We start from the raw sequence: 23336 nt of genomic DNA on the forward strand, positions 1-23336 counted from the left end.
ATATACAGATCGTGCAAGTATCTTATAAGTAATGCTGCATAATATCAGTTATCACGAGTCTGGTATTGTACTTAGTATACTGTGTTCCAATTCTACCGCATTGGTAGGGTTATTTACATAGACAATACATCTCATACCTCTATTGTGACTCCGGTTGAAATGTTGCAGTAAGTAATCATCTACACTCAGTTCTGAATGTAGTATTTTAGACGGGCAACACTTTTCGTCTACTAGGATGATTTCCGTATTTGTAAACAAGGCAGTCATCCTACTTTTCGACCATTTATTGCCAACCGAACGCGCGTTAACATGTGTAACAGTTAACAGAACATGGTTACTTGGAAAGTAGTTCATTATTCTGTTCATACCTATCTGACTATACGTGTTTCGTTTGACTAATACAAGTAGCAATTCATCCAGGTTAATAAAACAGCTAGATGAGTACTTGCCTGTTTCCTGTGATGGTAAAAGTATAGAACAATGCAATAAGTAGATGGATTCAATGTCTACTGTCAGAAGCCACAAACTGTTCATATAGTAGTTATACATAGCGTTCGATCATCCAATTGCATCTCGCAACGTTTCTGCAATTCAAACTATCCACTCGTCCAGTCTTTAAGGATTCTGAATACTCCATGTTGTTAATGTACCAGAACAGTTACCTCTGCCTGGTGATTGTGACAGCTTTGAGATCATGTTCCGCCATATACTACATAAAGCAATCCTGTGACTGCTATTTACCGCAATAGGACTGGGTCGTCGTTCATTTTGTCAGTGTCAAAAACGCCGTTTCCGTTCCTTAAATTACTTGCCGAATTTGGTGATGTGATGTGGTGATTCTGTCTTAGATTCTTTAGATAAGCGCAAATAGTGTCCCTACTCGACAAAATTTTATTGATGTTAGATGTTATATGACGGGTGTCGGGCCGTTTTGTCATTATTTAAACGACGTGTTGGACCATTTCGTGTAAACTGGTGCAGATGTACTTACTTATAGAGGAGTTCCTCTGTCATCTAGAGCAAACGAAACCTCCAGATTTTATAAAGGTTGTTCATGCTTTGGTGTTTCTTCCAGTGAACTTCTTACAATAGACGTGGCCAATAACTATTATTACTTTATTGCCAAATGTATTTGACTAAAAAATCACAGATTTTTTTCTCAGGATATACTGACTGATTGCTTCTGAGCCCTATACTTGAACTCCTGATATTTTTGGAACATGTAATTAAATCTCTTCAGCTCGTGGCACACAAAATATTGCACTTGTTCTGGTAAAAAAAACGTTGGCATGAGGTTAACAACTAGAATAATGGGATTACACTTGATGATAACCTGACTGTGATTCGAAACTGAGCAGATGTTAGCAGCCTTATCTTCAACCATTCAAGCCTTGAAGCTGAACCTTTGCGACAAAGCTTGGACTATGATACATTTTGAGTTTTTTTTCAAGACAAAAGATTCTCAACCATCTGACCGATTTGAACCACTTGAACCACAATTCGACCTCGAGTCAAGGATTCTATTTGAACCATTTCATAAGTAGGACCAATTCTCGCGACAAAAGAAGTAGTTCACTATTTTCCCTAAGTTCAGTATTCTGTTACTAAAATTATTTTGCTTTATGTAGTTTTTTTCTAGCCATACCTTAACAATGGCTTTACAATCGCTTTTTAGTGCTACCAAGCACATGGAGTGATAAAAAGTTAGCCATTTTCCTAGATAGATAAAGTACTTGAGAAAACTAGACGTTAAGCAGAACCTCATTCTCGCTACCTCACAGTCATTGCTCCGAGTGTGCCATACAAATACTAACTCTAATGAGATATTAAGCCTCCTTCAATACGTTTTTAATGTTTACTTAGGGAGACACTCTATTATCAGGCGAGTACCTCCTGAAATCCTCTTAGGCGACTTGGTCACAAGTAGCGAAATTTCAGACGCCTTCGGTGGCTTTCCAAAAGTCGTCATATCTGTCCACGTCAGAAGACTGTATAAAAGCCATTTCAGTTTCAGTTTGGGAAGGACAGGAGGCTCGATGGCCTATGTTAGTCCTGGCAATGGTGGTCTCTCAGTTGGTCCAACTTTCTTTTGAAAGAGTCGATGGATGGAGCCTCAACCACGTGCTGAGGTAGTGAATTCCACTCGTTGATGATTCGATGGGAAAGTCGATAGTCAGCTGACAAGTAATTTGTTCTCGGCTTATGAACTTTTTTTGGAGTGTCCTCGTAAATTCTCTGTTTTGGAAGACAAGAAAAATGAGGGCATATTAGGTGCAAATTTATCACTAAGCAATTTGTAGACTGTAATCAGGTCTCCTCTAGTTCTGCGGTATGACAACGGGAAAAGGTTCAGCTTGGATTAAGATTATCGTTATCACGTTTACCCCATAATCAAATGGGCCCACATTTAGTTTTTCTTGCTTTTCTCTCCCGTTTTCGCGGCCAGCCCTTTTAATTTTTGGGGATATGTCTTAGCTAAACAATAACCGAAATTGAACATTTGTATGTCAGAAGTGTTGGATTTCCTTAAACTAACTTTGAAATGAGTGGTTTATTTTGATGGCCAATGCTGTTTTTGGCCATAGATTCTTTCGTTCATTTATCAAAAAATGCCGATATGTGTTTTGATATCTTTTGCTATTTGACTACCACTATCAAACTTTACTGAGTGAACTCAGTTATGTCAGAAAACAGGGAACTAAACAACTTTGGATTCATATGGCAATTTCATTTCGATGTGTAAAATTTTTACTCTCCAGATATTTCAGTAACCTGCTTTTTAGCGACATACAAAGCTTCAAAAGTCAACTATTCAACATGTTGTTCCCAAATCGTATTAGGTTTATTATTTAAAACAATTGCATGGCGTACTTATCAAGCCGTCGATAAAATCATAGCCAGCCGATGGCAAAACTGTTCATTACATTTGAGTTCCGTGATTACTTAAAAACTGAGTAATTATAATGTTTGAAAGTATTTGAATTATCGTGTGAACTAGGAATCCCAGAATTAACGAAACTGAATCAAGAATTACGACATAAGCCCGAACGAATGTATTGTATTTATAATTCGAAATCGATCATTCAACAAGTACAAAGAAATCATTAGTTAATTCAAACACCACAGTAATATTGTCTTGTTTTTCTAGCATCCATATTAGTTCAGTTACTCGGCTCATTTGAGTCAAATATGTAGAAGCCCAAATAAAGTACTGCAGTGAAATTCTAAGGAGTATTGAAATAGTTTGCACCAATAAGTCGTCATCCATAATGCTTTTATTAAGTCCGTAATATCAGACTTTATGCTATACAGTTTAGACCGATAATGTTGTTTACCGAATTCCAGAGTTAATCATCACCGGTTTTTGGTTAATTTTGGCCACAATGCTTTAACAACGGATGTCAGAAAGTGAAAGTGAGAATGTATGTTGCATCAGGTTTTGAGTATTCATAAAGAGTGATAAGTTTTTGTTCTGACACTCGTTGCTCTTGACTTCAGTCACATTTAGAGATACATTTACGTACTATAATCAACTACAACTTTTATGAAAGCCGTTTTTCTTTTAGACGAACAACATTTTTTAGTTGGTGTCTTTAAAATGACACCTATGCGGTTAAATTCTAACAAAGTTGATTTACTTTTCAAGCTTTTGACTTATCACTCGGTTAATCTCAGTTTTAATAGCAGTGTTAGTGATATTTTCACCACATTATTTCAATTGGAAGTGTACCTTAAACCTTTTAGATACACCAATGACATCTGTGATAATACAAAAACTCAAAAAAGCTCAGCAACAAGGAAAACAAGATAATCGGACTATACAGAGGTCGGTCGGACGAAATATCAGTGAATTGGAAAGAGAAGAAAAAGATTTAGAAGATTTAATAAGAAGCGCTGCCAGGCAAAACGACAGAGGAGCTTGTGCTATGTTAGCACAAGAGTTAACTAAGATTCGTGCTTTAAAGTCTAGAAACTCTCGTTTTGCAGACCACATGAACATTGTGCAGAAAAAACAAACAACTTCGCTGTACGCAGCCAAATATGGAGAATCACTTGAAGCGGCTGCAACCACCATGAAGAATTTCAACAAGGTATAAATTATTCGAGTTACGTTACTGTAGTAACTTGTAAATTTGATAAGTTAACTGTTTGTCATGGTAGCCCGAAAGTTTACATCATAGTATAAAGGAGTATTTAGAATTAAAATATAGGAAGATAGTGGCTAGTAGCTCCTGACTTAGTCAGAGAGCATCATCAACATTAGAAGTGTAATAAAGATATCACATATAAAACTGTTTGCCAATTTTGTCGAGCAGTGAGAAAATAAGTACGTTAAATTTTTATTAATGAGCAACTTTTATGATACACGGACTGAATAAACGGCACCTTATCCTGGTCATATACTCCAGTCTTAACATTTCGATTCATTTTATGCCTTTGTCTGGTAGTTGACTGTCTGCCGAAGACCAAATCTAGTATCAGTCAGTCGCGTGGTAGATCTGTAAAAATAGTTTTTTTGCTGTTCAGCTCCAAATTTTTACAAACAGTAAGCCAGGTATTATAAATCTTCAGTTTATACGAGAATTAGTGGCATTAAATTAGTTAAATAACATGATTCGTTGCATATCTCCACTTTTTAGTAAAGTTCTTGTTGCTTTTTAACATTAACCATAACTAAGTTTCCGCGAATCAAGTAGGAAATTAGCTCTGGAGTTTCCAAATCCACAACCTGAGAAAAGTGTACAAATTGAGCCATATTTAAGGTAGTTACACATTATACAACAATATATATATATATGGAAAATAGTTGTCAATATGATTGTACAACTCTGATAAATGGTATCGTAGAGAAAAAATTTTTTTCTGAAACGTTTTTATTTGTTTTACTGGCTTGATAAGTTTTATTTGTTATTCGTCCCTACTTTTTATCATGCGTTTGGATGTGAAGCACAGCCTTTAAAACATAATTCGTTAACCAAATTTATCTTTTCACTCACACTGGAAAAGTTTCAACCATTAAGGTTGCATTTTGAAGCGAGGAACTATATATGATATTTAAATGGAAGCATTTTTAGACGTTATTAAACCATTTCAAGTCTAACTGTGATCGCTCATTCAAGTGGGAAAATGTTGAGATCTTGGATAGAGGCAATTCTAAAAACACGAGAGAATTTTTGGAAGCTTGATACCCATGTCAATCAGCAATCCACAGACACATTGAAATTGATCCAATTCATCAACCAATCAAAAAAATTATGAACAAATATAGGACCAATAATTAAGTCCGTAGGAGGTACAGTCAAAATAAAGAAGAGAACAGTAACAGGTTAAAGGTCAACAATGAAGAATTAATATAAAGGTCGACAGGACACGCTGTGAGCTATATGTGGAAAAATTCGGACACTTTACTTCTGCTTAAAGCTTGCGCTGATGACGCTGTTCAGAATAATGACGAAAGTTCCACAACCAAGCCGTTCAGCTCAGAGAACAAAACCCCATCAGAATCATTCATCTGAGCTAAAAATCTTTTCTACCAGTTTCTACCTTGTTTCTGATTAAACGACTGTGAATTATTATTGACTTTAGGTGTACCAACGCTTAAGTTCTTGATGCTATTTATAAAATAGCATTAATATGTACAAGGACTTACGTGAAACAAGGCTGCTTTATCTCATTATTTGAAGTTCCTACTGATGGAGAACTGTAACAGACAAAACACCATAGTGTAGCCACAAATTCCTTCCATAAATATCATGATTACCATCAATTCAGTAAATGGAGACGGTTATCTGGAATATGCAACTAAAAGATATTTAAGTTTAATCAACCTAACGTTTACTTAATTTTAGGTTATGGACAAAACGAAGGTCCCCGATCAACTAAAACAGTTTGATAGGGAAGAATTAAAAATGGATATGTCTGAAGATACCTTAGACACCATGCTATCTTCACTATGCGAATCTGAAGAGGAGGACGTTGATGAGTACATAACAAAAATTTTAAGTGAACCACAAAGTCACGTACCTGATGTGTGGCCCTCTGTTCCTGATACAACTTTAGAAAAGTCCAGTTCCATCTCCAGAAAATTTCGTGATAACATAGTTTAATAACATTTGTGCAAGTATACACACTTTTCGGTCCCTCTAAGCAAAAGCGTTCCAAAAATGCGTCTACAACTGTGTACTCCTTTGAAACGAACTTCAGAAAACTCTTGTTTTCCTTACAATTAAAGTTTTGACTTTATGATTCAAAAATAATAAACGAAATTTCAATATAAATTTTTAACTTCCATTATATATGACTGATAGAATTTAGTCAAAAGCTCCTGGTATATAGTGTTCTATTTCTAAAGCCCAATCACGCTTTACCGATCATTTTATGCCTTTTAAATGATTACATCTTCGATCAAACTTTGAATAAGCGATTTTCATCATGAGGTAAGTTTTTCACAGACTGCAAGTAAGAATTTCAAGCATTACATACTTTATAGAATGTAAACGTGTTTCATGTACTCAGGAAGTCGCTGGAAAATTATAAAAAGGGATCTTAATGTTAACATCTGTAAGGTTGTTAGTGTTATTGATCGGCTTCAAGATGATACTTAGTTACCAATCATGAGAATCAATTAGGCTTTGTTTGTTGAAACGAAAGACTTTTATCGACATCTACTATATCCAAGTAATTTGCAGCAACTCGTCTGAAATCCCAACCGGATATGTTTAAATTACATCTAGTTGTTACAAATCATTTTCAGCACTTTATATGTTGATAACCTTTGGGTGGCATCCATCTCCTAACCCAGCCAGACTTTACACAATGAATACAAATATTAATTTAAAAGTAGATACATTTCACATTCATGATAACTTGACTCATTTTCCTCAAAAAACATACTTTCTTAAATACAGAATATGAAAACTATGCAGTAAATGAAGTTGTAAGGCACTAGTTATGTTCATCAGGAATTACTATTGATATAACTTTGAATGTATTGATCCGTTAATAGCAATATGTTCTCGAGAAGTTTTCAGATGATGTTTAAAATGATCTCTATGATCTGTAGTGATTAATCAATTTTATTATTTTATGGGCTCACTCCTAATATTGTAAACGTTTCTTCATATTGTACTATGAATAATTTCACTGACTACATAATTAATCTTAACGTTATACATAACTTTAATTTTGTAATTTGGGTTCACACCCTTGGATTGAATATTACCTCCAACAATATGATCAGCAAATAATTCAGTTAAATAACTAGCTATAGATCCCTTTCATTACCATTTTACGACAAGTCAGAAGGGTTTTCATCAACAGACTATTTAATAAAAAAGTGTGAAAATACAAAAATAATATTACTAGACGACTAAATATGTTTTAACAAACTGACGTATCATCTATATGCGGGATTTTTACTATTAATTTATGTTACTATAACCGTAAAATGGCACAACTATTCACGATTAGACTGTAAAGAGTTTGAAGAGAAAACTTATTTAAAACCAACAAACATTTGTTGTTCGCAATGATGATGATGATGAGTTTCATTATTTACCAATAAATTGTAGTCTTTACTTACATACTTAGATATTTACTTAAAATGGAAATAATAGGAACAATTCCCACTGATAATTAGCTAAGCTTAGGTGTTTGAAAAAGTATGATTTCCTTAAACTTTCAGGGCAGTCAATTAAAATTAACATAGAACCTGAAACATTTGTAAATCAATACGATGTATCACATCAGGTCGTAGACATACATAGATTACGAATGCCAGTTAACAGAAAAACTAGATACAGAGTCTATTCAAGCAGTTAAAGCTGACGTAGATAAGGAAATAAATCGCAGATAATGTTAATAGAGAATAAAATAAAACAAAGAAATCATGTTGGAATCAGATTCGGTAATATTGTAAATGCATTTAATGACTAAACGGATAAGATAAACAGATTTATTGCTTTCCAACTTAGACAATTTCTAAATGATTAGCTGGTGCATGATGATAAGCATTGCCAACCTTTTAACAGAATATTAATTGTTTATGCTGAATACCGATCATAATATATTTCAATTTATCTGGTTTACATGTAATTCAGCTAAAACTCGAATTTAATACCATAATAGATAGTATAAGTGTTAATGTTTATTTACGAAAAATAACATAACTACATCAAACCACTTTCAAAATCCTTATAGGTCGTTTGACAAAATAGCATTCATCAGTCAAATAAATGACTGCCATTCATTCTGAAACACTGAAAATTGAAGTAGTCGAAGATTTAAATTTCAGAAAGACGATCCTGTGAAATAATTTTGAAAAGTAATGACTAATTTACAGAAGTTTACTAAGAATCTTCGATTTGATTGAAATTAATAAAGGAGCAGAGTATGTAAATAAATATTGAGCTGGGTAAATTCGAAGTTTAATATTTCCAGGATAATGAATCACGAAGCGTAGAAGTCTCGTTCTCTGACGAGGATAGCTTCGTCATGAAGTTTTATTGTTCGTCTGAATAACATCAACACAAACTCCCGATGATTTTGTTCAAGGGAACAATGAAAGCTTTATGACTTAACCATCCAGCTCGGAGAACAAAAATTTACTATAAACATTAACCTGAGCTACAAATCTTGTCCACTATCTCGAGGAGTTAGTTTATAATGTCAGCTCAAATCATAACATAAGTGAATTATATGTAGGTGATCACGTGGAAATAACTTTCAACTTGGACACTATTACGTTTTTTAAAAACCTTTTTATTTTTGCTCTTTAAATTCTTTCAAACTTTAGTTTTGTTAACGTTTTAATTTTTGATCCTAATTTGATGTAACTAGTTTAATAACAACCCCGCCTGTAGCTCTTCCAAAGTTACTGTCGGTTTAAAGCCCGGATGAAGGAGGAGGGTTGGGCATAGGGTTGGCGACCCCATCCCGTAAAAAACTAACTCGCTAGAAAACGTTTACCAGAAAAAATAATTCAAACCATTTTAACTCTGCCCTGGGAGTTAGAAGGTCTTTATTTAGAAGAATTATGACGCTTCATCGTGAAAGCCGAGTTCCTTCGAAAGTCACGAGGCCGATGCCCCTTCTAACAACCAGAACAAAAATTTTTATAGGTACATGGAACGTCCGAACAATGTGGGAAACCGGGAAGACCAGTCAAATATCAATGGAAATGAGGAGATACAACTTAGCAGTACTGGGAATCAGCGAAACCCACTGGACCCAAGCTGGACAGAAAAGGCTAGCTACGGGAGAGATGCTGCTATACTCCGGTCACGAAGAGGACAATGCTCCACACACTCAGGGAGTCGCTCTTATGCTGTCCAAAGTAGCACGAAATGCACTTGTAGGATGGGAATCCCACGGATCCAGAATCATCAAAGCATCATTCAAAACAAAGAAGGAGGGGATCTTAATGAATATTATCCAATGTTATGCACCCACCAATGATACCAACGACGACATTAAAGATCAATTCTACGAGCGGCTGCAATCAATCATAGAGAAGTGCCCAAGAAAGGACCTCACCATTCTGATGGGAGATCCAAAAGCTAAAGTAGGAATAGATAACACCGAATATGAAGATACCATGGGACGACATGGAATGACTAGGAAAGAGAAACAAAAATGGGGAAAGATTCGCAATTCTGTGTGCCTTCAACAAATTGGTCATAGGAGGCACAATATTCCCACACAAACGTATACACAAAGCTACATGGATCTCACCGGACCACACTACAGAGAACCAGATAGATCATATTTCCATCAATAAAAAATTCCGAAGGACAATGGAAGATGTGAGAACCAAGAGAGGGGCTGACATAGCTTCAGATCACCATCTTGTTGCGGCCAATTTAAAACTGAAGCTACAGAAGCAGTGGACAACTGGAAAAACAGCACTACAAAGGTTCAATACAGCCTTCCTTCGAGATACTGACAAACTCAATGAATTCAAGATAGCTCTCAACAACAGGTTCCAAGCCTTACAAGATCTGCCGAAAGAAGAAGAAGCTACTATGGAGGACAACTGGACAGGTATCAAAGAAGCATTGACTTCAACGTGTCAGGAGATTCTGGGTCTCAAGAAGCGTCATCATAAGGAATGGATCTCTATAGAAACACCGGACAAGGAAGGAAGAAAAGGACGACAGCAATTAACAAAAGAAAAAGTCAAGGCGTAAGTTGAGTTCACAGAAGCAAACAAGCGTGTGAAGAAGAGCATTAAAGCCGACAAGCAGAAATCAGTGGAAGAACAAGCAACTGCAAGAGAATGAAATATGAAACACCTATATGATACAATGAAGAAACTAGCAGGGAAATATAGTAAACCAGATAGACTAGTCAAGAACAAAGAAAGCAGGACAATCACTGAAATTCAAGAACAGCGGAACAGATGGGTAGAGTATTTCAAGGAACTCCTGAATAGGCCGGCTCCAACGAATCCACCGGACATCGAAGCAACACACACAGATCTTCCTACAGATGTCAATCGACCAACGACGGAAGAAATTAGAATGGCCATCAGATAAATCAAGAGTGGGAAAGCAGCAGGACCTAATAATATACCAGCTCAATCACTGAAGTCAGACATCGAAGTAACTACAAACATACTTCACCTTCTATTCAAGAAGGTTTGGGAGGAGGAACAAGTGCCGATGGACTGAAAAGAAGGACACCTCGTCAAGATTCCAAAGAAAGGAGATCTGAGCAAATATGAAAACTACAGAGGCGTTACACTACTGTCAGTACCAGGGAAAGTCTTTATCGGAGTGTTGCTGAACCGGATGAAAGACGCGGTAGACCCCCAACTTCGAGATCAACAAGCTGGATTCCGTAAGGATCGGTAGTGCACAGACCGAGTCGCGACACTGCGGATCATCGTCGAACAATCAGTTGAGTGGAACTCGTCACTGTACATCAACTTCATTGATTATGAAAAGGTATTTGACAATGTAGATAGAAGGACGTTAAGGAAAGCTCTTCGACACTACGGATTTCCTGAGAAGATTGTCAACATTATCCGGACTACAGTGCAAGGTGGTGTATGGAGGACAGCTGACAGATGCATTGCAAGTAAGGACCGGAGTCAGACAAGGCTGTCTACTCTCTCCCTTCCTCTTTCTTCTGGTGGTCGGTTGGATTATAAAGACCTCGGCATATGAGGGAAAACACGGCATACAATGGACAGCTCAGAACCAACTAGAAGATTTGGACTTCTCAGATGACATTGCCCTCCTATCGCATACACTCGAACAAATGCAGATAAAGACAGCCAATGAAGCAGCATCGCGAGACGAGCGCTAACTTGGAATCCTGAAGGGAAGTGGAAAAAAGGAAGGCTAAAGAACACATTGCGTCAGGAAATAGAATCAGATATGAAAAGGATGAATAACTGGAAAGAGCTGGAAAGGATTGGCCAGAACAGGGTTGGATGGAAAATGCTTGAGAGCGGCCTATGCTCCTTCACGAGGAGTAACAGGCGTAAGTAAGTAAGTTTGATAACCTTTCTATCTTATTTTCATTACACGCATTTGCGCACTACTGATTATTAAATGTAACAAATAACACAAAACATTTATACTTATATCCAACTTAAATTCCTATTTTCTGCTTTTATATAGTTAGTTTTGTTAGTTAACTGCTTATCCAAATTTACTTAAGCTTTAATTTCCAATTTTTCTGTTACTATTACATCTTTAAACTCACTCATTTTGAGATCGATTTTCTATTCAATCGTAAAACCTATAATATTTGTGTGGAGGCCTAATGATGAACTAATTGAAAACAAATATTTCTTCAATTAGCTTTTATTTTGAAGTAAATTTCATTGTATTTGTGCATAATCTATTTATTCACTTTAAAATAGATCTTTAAATCAGGTGATCTTTACATAATCAATTATGATTTGTGATAGAAAATATGTAGACAGATTTGTGTTTTTTTATGGAGACGATTTAATTATGCTATAATAAAAAAGTGTACTGGTGTCTACAAGAATGATTAGCTCCTCAGTTTACTATTTTGGTGATCGATCAATAAATTTGAAATATTTTGTTTGTTGACAGAAAATATAATGATAATCAAACAACAGTTTGCTAATCCACATTTCTTGTGTTTGAGGCTACGCGAATAAGATGTCTTCAACTAGCGATCTCTTCTTTGAGAATGAATAGACTTCATTATATTAAGTCATTTTCGAAGCCACATAAACCTTCATTAGTTGACTAGTTATCTCTCCGGATTGTTTATCTGAAATTCAGTCTCCGATTACTTCACCTTCACTTTGTCAAAACGAATAACAGTATCTTGTTAGACAACTTGTAAAAAACCTCAGAATTGTAGGTGATACAATTTCCTTATGTTACTTTCCATGAATAAACATTATCTCTTGCATAACTCATGGAATGTTGTTGGAAAAATTATTTAATCCAATGTCAAACGACGTCTTTGAACGCTTTACAGCTAATTAACTGTTCATGTTATCAGCGAATAAAATCGGACGGCATTAAAAACATTTAAACAAACTTATCTCACTAAAACGTTTGATGAAAAACGGACCAAATTCAAAATATTTTCACAAAATAGTTGAATACCCAAAAGAATGAAGAGTACTGTGACGTGATGTAAAAAGTAATTTTAATGTGAAAAATCATGAGTTAACATCAGATAAAAGATCATTGAGACCAATCGAGTACTAAACAGCTGTTAACCCTCGGTGTTACTTGATATACAGTATACATAATTATTGTACATGACTTCAATTTTAGATTATTCAAATGTGTTGTCGTCAAAACAGCATAAAACACATAACTAGCTTACATTCCAAATTCTGTGAATCATAATCAATGGCATGAATTAAATAATAAAAATATATACGTGTGGTCTTTGAAAATTTTTAATAGAGATATATTATTATGCTCAAGTGATAGAATAAATGAAACATTTATAATTGTCAGAAAAAAAACTTATGAAAAAATGGAGTTCTAAATAAACTCATTACGAATTATGTAAAATAGTATCCTAAAAACCATAAGCAACTGACTATTTTCAAAATACTTATCTTCATACGTATATTGAATAAAGTCATTAATAACAACAACCATATGATTTTCAAAGCATTCAAAGCCATCGACGAACAGCCAATATCAATTTTATTCCATTTTTCAGAGACATCTGATATCAGATAATCCCAATCTTATCTGTGGGTACGAAATGAGAGCGTGGAAAACTTTATTTTGTTATGGTAATTGTGATTTTAATTAAGCAATCTATACTTCTTACATTGTCTTATTGATGTCTAAATACCAGCCTAATTTTAATCCTGATTATGTTGACCAAAAAAATTCCATTCGAGTTCAAGAAGGTATAGGAATAATTGGTTTAGGCCAGTATTTTATTTAACATTTTTCTTTCTAACCGGGTATAGTTAACTAATTAAATCTTCATTCTGACTTTTATAATATTCACCTCAGTGAAATACTTACTAATGTTATTTTTAAGTCAGTCTCAAGAATAGTTGACAGTATTTAAGTGGATCATACATTACTTTACAATTCCATTCAATTATATACTTTTAAATAGCTCCACAACTGAATATCACTAATCACTGTGCTCAAATATACATTGCTAGTCTAGTATAAGTCACTTATTCTTTCACCATACTTTATGCAATTACCTTAAAACTATAAGACATTTCGATCATGTAAATAAGAACATGGTTTATAAATAAACTGCACTATTTTGAATGAAATAATTACTAGGTGTTGCTTGAAGATGTAGTAGTATTAAAATGTATATTTTAAAAATATAAAACCAATCGAGTTGATGACAACATTGAGATGGATTATGTAAATGAACATGATAAATAAAATGTAGCGTTACGACGATATTATAATAATATTGTGCTCGCACGCGAAGTCTGTAAGTCATGGGTTCGAGTCTCGCAGGGAGCGAGGTCGTGGATGCGCACTGTTGAGGAGTCCCACAACACGATGAAACGGCCCTCCAGTGCTGCCAGGTTTTCCATGGTGGTCTAACTTCAACTGACTCATGATCTTAACCATCGAAATTACCATAATATCCACAAAACCCATCTGAAATTAAATAATCATCAAAAATTGTGCTTGCAAGTTTTTGTATAGTCGGTTTAAAGAACAAATACTGAGGGTACACAAGAAACCAGGGAATTAAAAACGGACAAATCGGTAAGAAGAATTCGAAAATCCATTATCAAGCTTTCTTTGATCAAGACATAAACGGAAGTGTTACAAAATTCTTTTAAATAAAAGGATGAAGACCTCTGACTTGAATCGCTAGAACTTTAGCAATATTTAAGAGGCGAAGCTTATCAGGAAAACTGAATGATACAAAATAACTCACTCTAATTACTTTTGTTCTATCCGCTACATGACTACTATCTACAAAACGTAATATAAATGGACTGTTTTTTCTAACCTCTTTAAAACGATGAATAGAAAAGCCAGTCAATTCGTCGCTTAAGTTACATTCTATTATCCCTGGTTTCACTTTCTCCACTAAAGTGATCGTTATGTAACTACACAATCTTTGTTTATCACTTTCTAGTTGACTAGTGTTGATTAATCATAGAAAGAAAAAATTTTGTTGTAGATTCACATACAAGACAAGTATTTATCGAGGCAAAAATTGGTTTTGTCTGCTATCAGCACTTATGCACTAACCAAGATAAATATGTGTAGAACATATTCATCAAACATTCCATTAGGTTAGGTGCTACCAGAGATCCTTTCTAATCATATCGAGATCTCTTACAAGTTGATGGTGTAAAGTAAACATAATGCTTACAGAGGCTTACAAGCAACTACCTACAGGCTATTTTATTAACGTCCATGTCATCGTTCAGTAAAATAATATCACCTCATACTCAAGGTCGAAAATCATTTCTTCATCAATGAAATCTTTAATAACTGTTCCGAGTTATTAATAGAAAACTTCGATAGAAATCATGTCACTATCCGATCCGTGCTTCTGCGTGGTGATAATAATAAGCAGCAACCAAATCCAACTGAGCTAGCTGATTTTGTTAAATCCAACTGTAAAAACTATTATTTGAGCTACTAACTTGGGATAATAACCTTCAATAACTTAAATCTCCTTGATCTAAGTGAAATAACATTCTTGAAGCAATTAGTAACATCCATGAACTCGCAATTCTATATCCATCAGTGGTATCGGTAGTGGAGTGGTACGTTTGCGTTTTCAAAGTCAATATTGGCGTCAAAAGAATCAATAAAAACAGCACTAAGCAGAACACTTCAAATACTAAATTTAAATAAACATTTTCTTAATGTACTACATTTTTTCAATCACTTTAAAGGGTATAACAGTAAATTATGAAAACTGTATTTGAATTGTAAATGGTTTTTAATATATGTTTAATTTATAAGTTAAGTCATCCAAAAATGACATATTTTTTGCAATCATATGAGTGTATGCATCATGATTCTCCAAAACCAATACTTTTCTTACAAACTACTTAATATAGTAAGTAGTGTTGTATATGTGAAACATGTGATCTTTCTAGTCTGTTTTTCATTCTGATCATATGTAATTAAAATAACTCACAGTGTCATTGAATAAGAAAAAGAGAATTCAGTGAAGACATATATTTTCCAGATAACTATATATATATATACGAATGTACAGCTTAAGTAAATGATTTCGTCGAAAAGAAAAATGTTCTTCGTTGAATTCTCTGATAATATATATCAAAATATCATTTATGAATCATAGATAAACTTAACAGATTAATACTAAGCAATCGACAAGTTGCCAGTTATACATAATTCATTCGATGTTAACTACCTTAGCAAGAATAAAAATTAATTAATTTTTTTGAATTTTGGATGCCGGCTCAGTGGTCTAGTGGTCAAGTGCTCGTGCGCGAAACCAATAGGTCCTGGGTTCGAGTCTCGTAGGGAGCGAGGTCATGGATTCGCACTGCCGAGGAGTCCCACAATAGGACGAAACGGCCCTCCAGTGCTGCCAGGTTTTCCATGGTGATCTAGCTTCAACTGACTCATGATCTTAACCATTGAAATTACTATAATATTCATAAAAAACATCTGATTTTAATTTTATAGTTGAATTCATGAGTCAATTGAAGCTAGACTACAATGGAAATATTTTTAAAAGACTAATATTTGAACGAAGAACATTCTTTTCGATAAATTCTCTCCAGGTTCTACAGTTCATATATCCAAATTAATAATCCGAAAAATGGCCAGGTTAGGGCAAAGTACATGGTTTAAAATATGTGAATTTAGGATTGTTAAAAAAAACAATAAAATTGTTAATGCCGATATGACTCAGATAGAATGTTAACTTGAATCTGCATAAGTGTGAAGTGAAATTTAAGATCCATGATCAGAATAAATATAGGTCAGATAGGATGAGAGAAATAATAGTGAAGTTACAAATTCAATCAAATGTTTAGTGGAAGGCTATATTGTGTGAAAAATTCGTGTTTTAATTTTAAAAATTAATAAGACGTAATAAGGAGGGATAAATGCGAACTGAATGAATCATGTATAGGGGAGATTAATAATGATGTTTAACCAATGGTAATAATAATAAAGGCCAAAGAACACATTACGTCGAGAAATAGAATCAGATATGAAATGGATGAATAACAACTGGAAAGACCTAGAAAGGATTGCCCAGAAGAGGGTTGGATGGAGAATGATGGTGAGCGGCCTATGCTCATTCACGAGGAGTAACAGGCGTAAGTTAGCAAGTATTAATAATAATAATACAAAGATTTGTGAATAAAGATAACAGAGACAATTACAATTGACTACGAAAGGTCGTAGTCAATAGCTAAGATTACTATTGATTAATTGGATTTGATGTTGGCCAGGGGGGGAGGATTGGTTGAAGATATTTCTTCTGTACGCATAGCTCCGGTTTCTTCATCCGGATGGCTACTGCTTCAGTCGTTTGAAGGACTTTAAATCTGACAAGTTTTGGTAAAAAATTACTGACATAAATAATTGAAAAAGACCAGTTTATACTGGCACTATGATCAGTTTGTACTAAATGGGCAAATATCGAGCTGTTCACTTTAAACGATGTACTTCGTCCTTAACCTGGCCATTTTCCGGATTATAAATTTGGATATATAATTGTAGAACCTGAAAAGAATTTGTCGAAAAGAATATTCTTTATTGAAATATTTTTAATGTAGTGAAAATTCCCATTTTGCCATTTGGTAAATAAAGAAGGAGCAAATTGAGCACACTAGTCGACTGTTGTTTCAAATACTTAAATCATAGACATAACACGAAAGGGATTTTGACGAAAAAAACATACAGAAGCTTTAAGAAAACTTAAAACTAATGACAGTTTATTAGTCACGAAACCGGACAAAGGACATGGGATAGTACTCCTGGATAAAAATAACTACATAAACAAAATGAAAGCCCTTTTAAATGATAAAAGCAAATTTCAGAAACTGGCTGTGAAGAACGACGTAGCAGATACGATTGAAAAGCAATTAACAGATTCACTGAAAGAAATTAAACAACAAGGCTTTATTTCAGAAAAGGTGTTCGAAATGTTGAAACCTACAGGAACGATTACACCAAGACTATATGGCCTACCAAAAAAACACACAAGTGGCTTGCCCCTTCGACCAGTTTTATATATGAATAACTCAGCGTATCATACTATAGCGAAATGGTTGGTGCAAATTCTTAAACCATTACACAAAGAAATTGTCAAGCATACTGTCAAGGATTCCTTTGAATTTGTTGAGAACATAAAAAATCTATCAATCAAGAATAATTTCATGACATCACTTGATCTATCATCCTTATTCACTAAAAAATCTTTTTAGTTTAAACGGAACGATAAGCAAATTTTATCAAATGCTAGCTGTTGATTTCTTCTATGATCAACGGTTAGTAGAAAGAGAATAAATAGTAAAGTACTAGAACTAACAGTTGAACCTGAATTGACAGTAAATATAATCTGGAAGAAATAAATAACAAATAGCGTCACAAATTTTAAATGACATAGAATATTAGTTATTTACTTACTTCCTGGAGTGTTTATAACCAATCTAATGTTTTGGATAGAAACTGTGTAATATCCTATCTCTTTTACATATATCTTAAGTCTCGTTTAAGATATGTATATTTTCAAAGTTTAAATCAAACTATTTCTAGAGTTTCACACTAGACCAAAAGTTCTGCTTTAACTTACGGTTCAGCTAGTCAAAAAAAGCATTTAAAAACTTCATCACTAAACACCATTTTTTGGATAATTCACTCTTATTATATTGTGAAAAATACCACTGGTTTGTTGAATAGTCTAGCCCTAATCTACTGAAACTACATCGATCATTAATGACTCAACTTGGTTACCTGACCATATGTTTAGACAATGGTTCAATTGTTAGAGCATTAGATATTTAAGCAGTAAGTTACAAATTCAAATCCCAATCCATCTACATACTTTTGAGCAACCGGACAGTATCACTAACTCTCAGTTAAATAATATGGCTTATAGCCAAGTGCAATTACACGTGCTTTTTAAACGAATGACATTCAAAGAAAGTGACAGAAATTATTTACTGAGGATACCGTCTGCTGAAAGAAATTAGTTCAATTTATTTTTCAGTCTGCCATATGTCACTTACATCACTTAAATACATTAATATTGTTATGAGTATAAATATGTATTGCATTTATGGTATAAAAATCTTATTAACTTAAAACAAAACAGATGATTACTGAAAGTAGTTAAGACAATTATTTGTACAACAAAACTTTGAGCATTGTACAATAATCAACAAGAAAACATAATACGTTTAACGAAAAGGAAGAACAGATACATATTGTTAAATTAGCAAGAGTTAGATGTACGTCTTAAAGAAAGTGCATAATGGTCTAAAGCTATCTTACTAAACAAAATTCTGTGAATCAAAGTTCTCTAAAATTCTATTATCAACTAATCAGTAAGGAGGTTTTTGTCAACAAGGTTATATATCATTAATTGTGTTAATCCACCGTACCAAAGCAAAGCGTGACTCCTTAGAAAAGCTTAGTAACACTTAGTAAACATACACATTTGCATAATTAAAATATATTGGTTTTTTAGATGGTTGTGACAGTCGATATGATATTATTATTTTACGGAACTTTAGTCAATCGTAAGAAAGCTGGTGAACCGGGACGAATTTTCAATTAATCATCTACAACTTAACTGAGAAAAAAATTTATGAGATTATCTTCACCACCGACTGAATTCGAAGAACTATAATAAATCTTACCTCTTTAAACAGTTTATAACATAGTATTTTGACAGTTGTTGTGAATTCAGTCTCACATAATATCTATACTGATCATATACAGAATCATGAGTTGGGGTTTCGTCTTATTAATGATCCTTCTGTTTTCAATATTTTTCCATTTTCTTTCATTCAGTGGGAAAACTGTCACTAAGCTTAAGAGTATTGGAACATATTTTAACCGTGAATGATTTCACTGTAATTCCAATTTATTCAAGCAATGCCTCCCTCATCTTAAGCTTTGTTAATCTAGAACATGGATATTTTCTAATCTTGATAACTAATCTTACCTAAGTAAAAAATTTCACGAATTTTTTCTCGATAATGTTTCCTTTAACCGGTTGTGCTACTTATTAGTAGCTTATTTATAGAATATAAAATTAAGTGTAAACCTGCAAATACTTAAACAGATTATGACGGACAGCAAAATTTCTCGTGTCCATGTCCTTTTGATAGTTGTCTACACCATAAAAAATTAGTTTTGGAGAAAAAATGTTAAGGCCGCAAGAAGAAAAAAATATTTCGATTACTGTTGCGTTTTTAGCAATTTGCTGTAATAACTTTTGTATAATTTATAGAGAATAACGTCATTTAATGTAATTTTATGGTACATTGTTAATACGAATGCAAACTTTTGATACACATCTCCAGAAGTCTACAACACATGAGAAACAAAGGATTCGTTTTTACTATCTGCATTTGATGAGGCATGGAGACGATAAAATTCCTTATCGGTCCATTCTGCACACAAGATGTACATTGATGATAGATGAGAAAAAATGACTTCCTTTTTGATAAAATGTTTTATCTGGCAACTGAATATGTGTACGTTTTTATGTACCACAATATTGAAATGCTGCTGCCAAATAAACTAATTATATGTTACCTCTGTTTGACATATCAATATCAATATACTATTAGTTCGGTTAATTAATAACCAATGTTGAGGTATGTATGTCCAACTGTTGGTCAAATTTTTATAAGTCAAGCTGTGAGAAGACCAACAAGCATTATTTGCCTTTTGATGATTGATCATTCTGCCGTAAATTTTGACTTATAAAATATGATTAATGGACTAAATGGTTCAATGATTACATACCAGATGGCTTCCTCATGGTTTTACATAAGACTTTTGAATGTATCATTTAACTTAGAGCATGTATCCAATGTTTTGTACTCCATATTTTATGAGTTTTTACCAGAATCTTTAATTCTATGTGTTTCTCTGTCATGAACGTTCAATAAACCTCAAAATGACTCAGACTTCATCGTTCTTGAATTTTCATACAAATTGCATTCAGTTTCCATTCTTTACTGTTCGATCCTCTTGTCTCTCTGCTGCCAGACCTTCTGTTCACGACTAACATCATATACTACTGATGTCAATATAAGTAGAACACACCACACTTGTATAAGATTAATTGAATTAAATTGTTCTTCTAAATTAAAATATTTGAAGAAGGACATTTGGTTATGGTTTAAAATAACATTGTGTCATTTAGTTTACAAGAAGGTGCAAACATTTATCACATTCATTTAAAGGAGTTAAAATAGAGAAACAGATTAATCAAAAGTCATAACAATTGATCCAAGTTTTTCTAACAGTCCCCATCATAGTAGCTTAAAGGAAAGAAAAAACTTTCAAAATTAAATCGATCCACCACACACAAAAAATGTTGATCAGTGAGTTATTTTTGCATGAATTTCGCGTTCTTTCCTCACCCCTCTACTCTCTTTCTAGAACCATACAATACATGTTGTATTCATTTTAAAAAAAAACATTACTATATACACCAGCAAGTATCAAATGGAATAATACCCGTTCACATGGCAATAAATAAATCATTGTATTTAGTTAATAAATACCATCTGACCAGACGAAATTGACAACAACTGAAATCATTAGTTGCCTACTGAATATTTATTATTTATATTCCATACAACATTATCCGTTCTAATCAAAAGGATCATTTTGAATTAAGAAATGTTCTTGTTGTTAAATGTTAACATGAATAGGATTATGTTGTTACTAATCAATCGATACATTATTTATCCAACTATTAAACAACTTATTCTCAACATTCATTCGTTTAAAACTATTCAACGTCATGTACAGTAATAATGTCATTTTGAACAATTCATTTAGTTAATTATTATGAAATTACACTAAGCCTAGTTTAGTCAGTTGTATATTCTCATCAACATGTGATTCATCATGTTAATTAATAGTATTACAATCATCTATTTAGTAGATGACAATGTTACTGTCATCTTCGATTTGTTCTTCTTTTTTTTATATTTTATTCACTGCACAAAAATTATGACAGTTGTGTATATTTATCACCATAGTTTGTTTGTTTTTTCTGGTGCCAGTTTCAACAAAAAAATGATAAGAATGAATAGTTAGAACATGACTAAGAATATGGTCAGTGTCTGTATAGTAATTGAAATCGATTTCCGTTGATTTGTATTACTATAATAATAATCATAATAAAAAGTAGAAGTTCTAATCATCATGTAGTTTCTTTGGTTGTTTTAATATGTTTATCTATTTCTATCTAATCTTATTTGTGTTATTTTAAATATTTAACTGTTTTATAAGTGACTATTTTTATGTGTATGTAGTTACATAATAATTCTTTGGTATTTTTACTTTTGTCATTCTACTACCATTATTCTGTTTTCACTAGTGTTTTATTTATTGTTTCATTCATTAATAATGTTAACATATGCTTCTAATAACTATTATTATTATTATTATTATTATCAGCTTTATTCAATATTATATTTTTGGTACAATATAGAATTCTTAGCGTAAAGTATCTCAACAAGTTTCCGTTTCTTTCTTCTTCGTCGGTCCTGGCGATAAATATTGAGTGATCACCAGTTAGATGTTAGCAGTTCAGTAAATGAACATCTGAATATTGTGCATTCTTTTTCGCTGTATATTGCCAGCAACCACATTGGCTCTTATTGAGTTTTTTGTAACTTTGATAACGAAAGGTTGTACACTTTTCAGAAACGCAGCAGAATAGATCATGCGATTACTAAACATAATGATATATTGAAACAAACAAAAATAGATAATTTGTTGAAATATCTAGATGGCAAGAACACGTAGCCCAGATGTCCAAGCAGGCCGCCCTTGTTGTGCAATATAATGTAATAACAATATAATGTATAGAGATATTAATATGTCATATAATATGACAACTATATAAAATAGCAGTAGAATTCATGAAGCACGTTTCGTCTCATTTAGGACTGTTCGATGAGATATCTCTGTATAATGTATATTCAAACACAGTACTTCAACAGGATAACTCATACCCTTCTTAATACAGATACAAAAAAGATAAATAGTTTATGATTAAAAAATCCCTGATAAAAAGTTCAAATATCGGGTTTATCTAATTATTTTTGCTTTAGTTTAAAAAGAAAATATTTATTTATCCTCAAATGCATTAAATTACACATAATTATGTGATAACTAGTTAATCAATTTATATACATTGTCAACTTGTTTTCTAAGGTTTAATCCCATCAAGAAGAAGAATGATAATAACAAAAATATCAACTTTTAGGTCCGAGAATAAAGTCACCAACTATCCCATTGCGTGTTGACAGTTTATAGTTTCTGATGGTTAACCCGAATCTCATGTCTTTCTATACATGGAATGATAGATTGAGAATAGATAACCCTAAAAATAACGCACTCTACCCAGATCCTTTTATGCTTATGAGGGTTGAAAATTATGGAGCTTATACAACAAGAATGACTATTTATAGTAAATCAGTGTACATCGACCTCATGCGGTTATCCGCTAAGTTCTTTGGTTATGCCGTCCGGTTAATGTGACTATCTCGGATCCCTTGAGAGGAAATATCCCTTCTTGATATGAGTGGTAGCGGTGTCATAACCCTACACAACCTCGAAGGCCCTCGTTTTTAATTCATAAATTTTTTCCTGATCCTCTAATCAACCTTATATTTTTAAAAT

General features: G+C 33.4%; 1 protein-coding gene across 2 annotated transcripts; it reads left to right on the forward strand.

Annotated features, from left to right (window-relative positions):
• Nucleotides 1-1222: 1222 nt before the first annotated feature.
• Nucleotides 1223-7937, forward strand: CHMP2B_1 (Charged multivesicular body protein 2b; the record flags this gene model as incomplete). 2 transcript variants are annotated; one of them, XM_051215784.1, is made up of 3 exons in its annotated part: nt 1223-1588; nt 3745-4091; nt 5850-7937. In XM_051215784.1, the coding sequence occupies 2 exons, from the start codon at nt 3753-3755 to the stop codon at nt 6105-6107; spliced, it is 597 nt and encodes a 198-aa protein (XP_051066319.1). In that variant the 3' UTR covers nt 6108-7937. The 2 variants fall into 2 exon arrangements, with proteins under 2 accessions (XP_051066319.1, XP_012796217.1); XM_012940763.2 differs by lacking the exon at nt 1223-1588 and adding an exon at nt 3545-3688 and having other exon boundaries at nt 3726-4091.
• Nucleotides 7938-23336: the final 15399 nt, after the last annotated feature.

This window comes from Schistosoma haematobium, chromosome 4 (genome assembly GCF_000699445.3).
Source record: "Schistosoma haematobium chromosome 4, whole genome shotgun sequence".
NCBI lineage: Eukaryota > Metazoa > Platyhelminthes > Trematoda > Strigeidida > Schistosomatidae > Schistosoma > Schistosoma haematobium.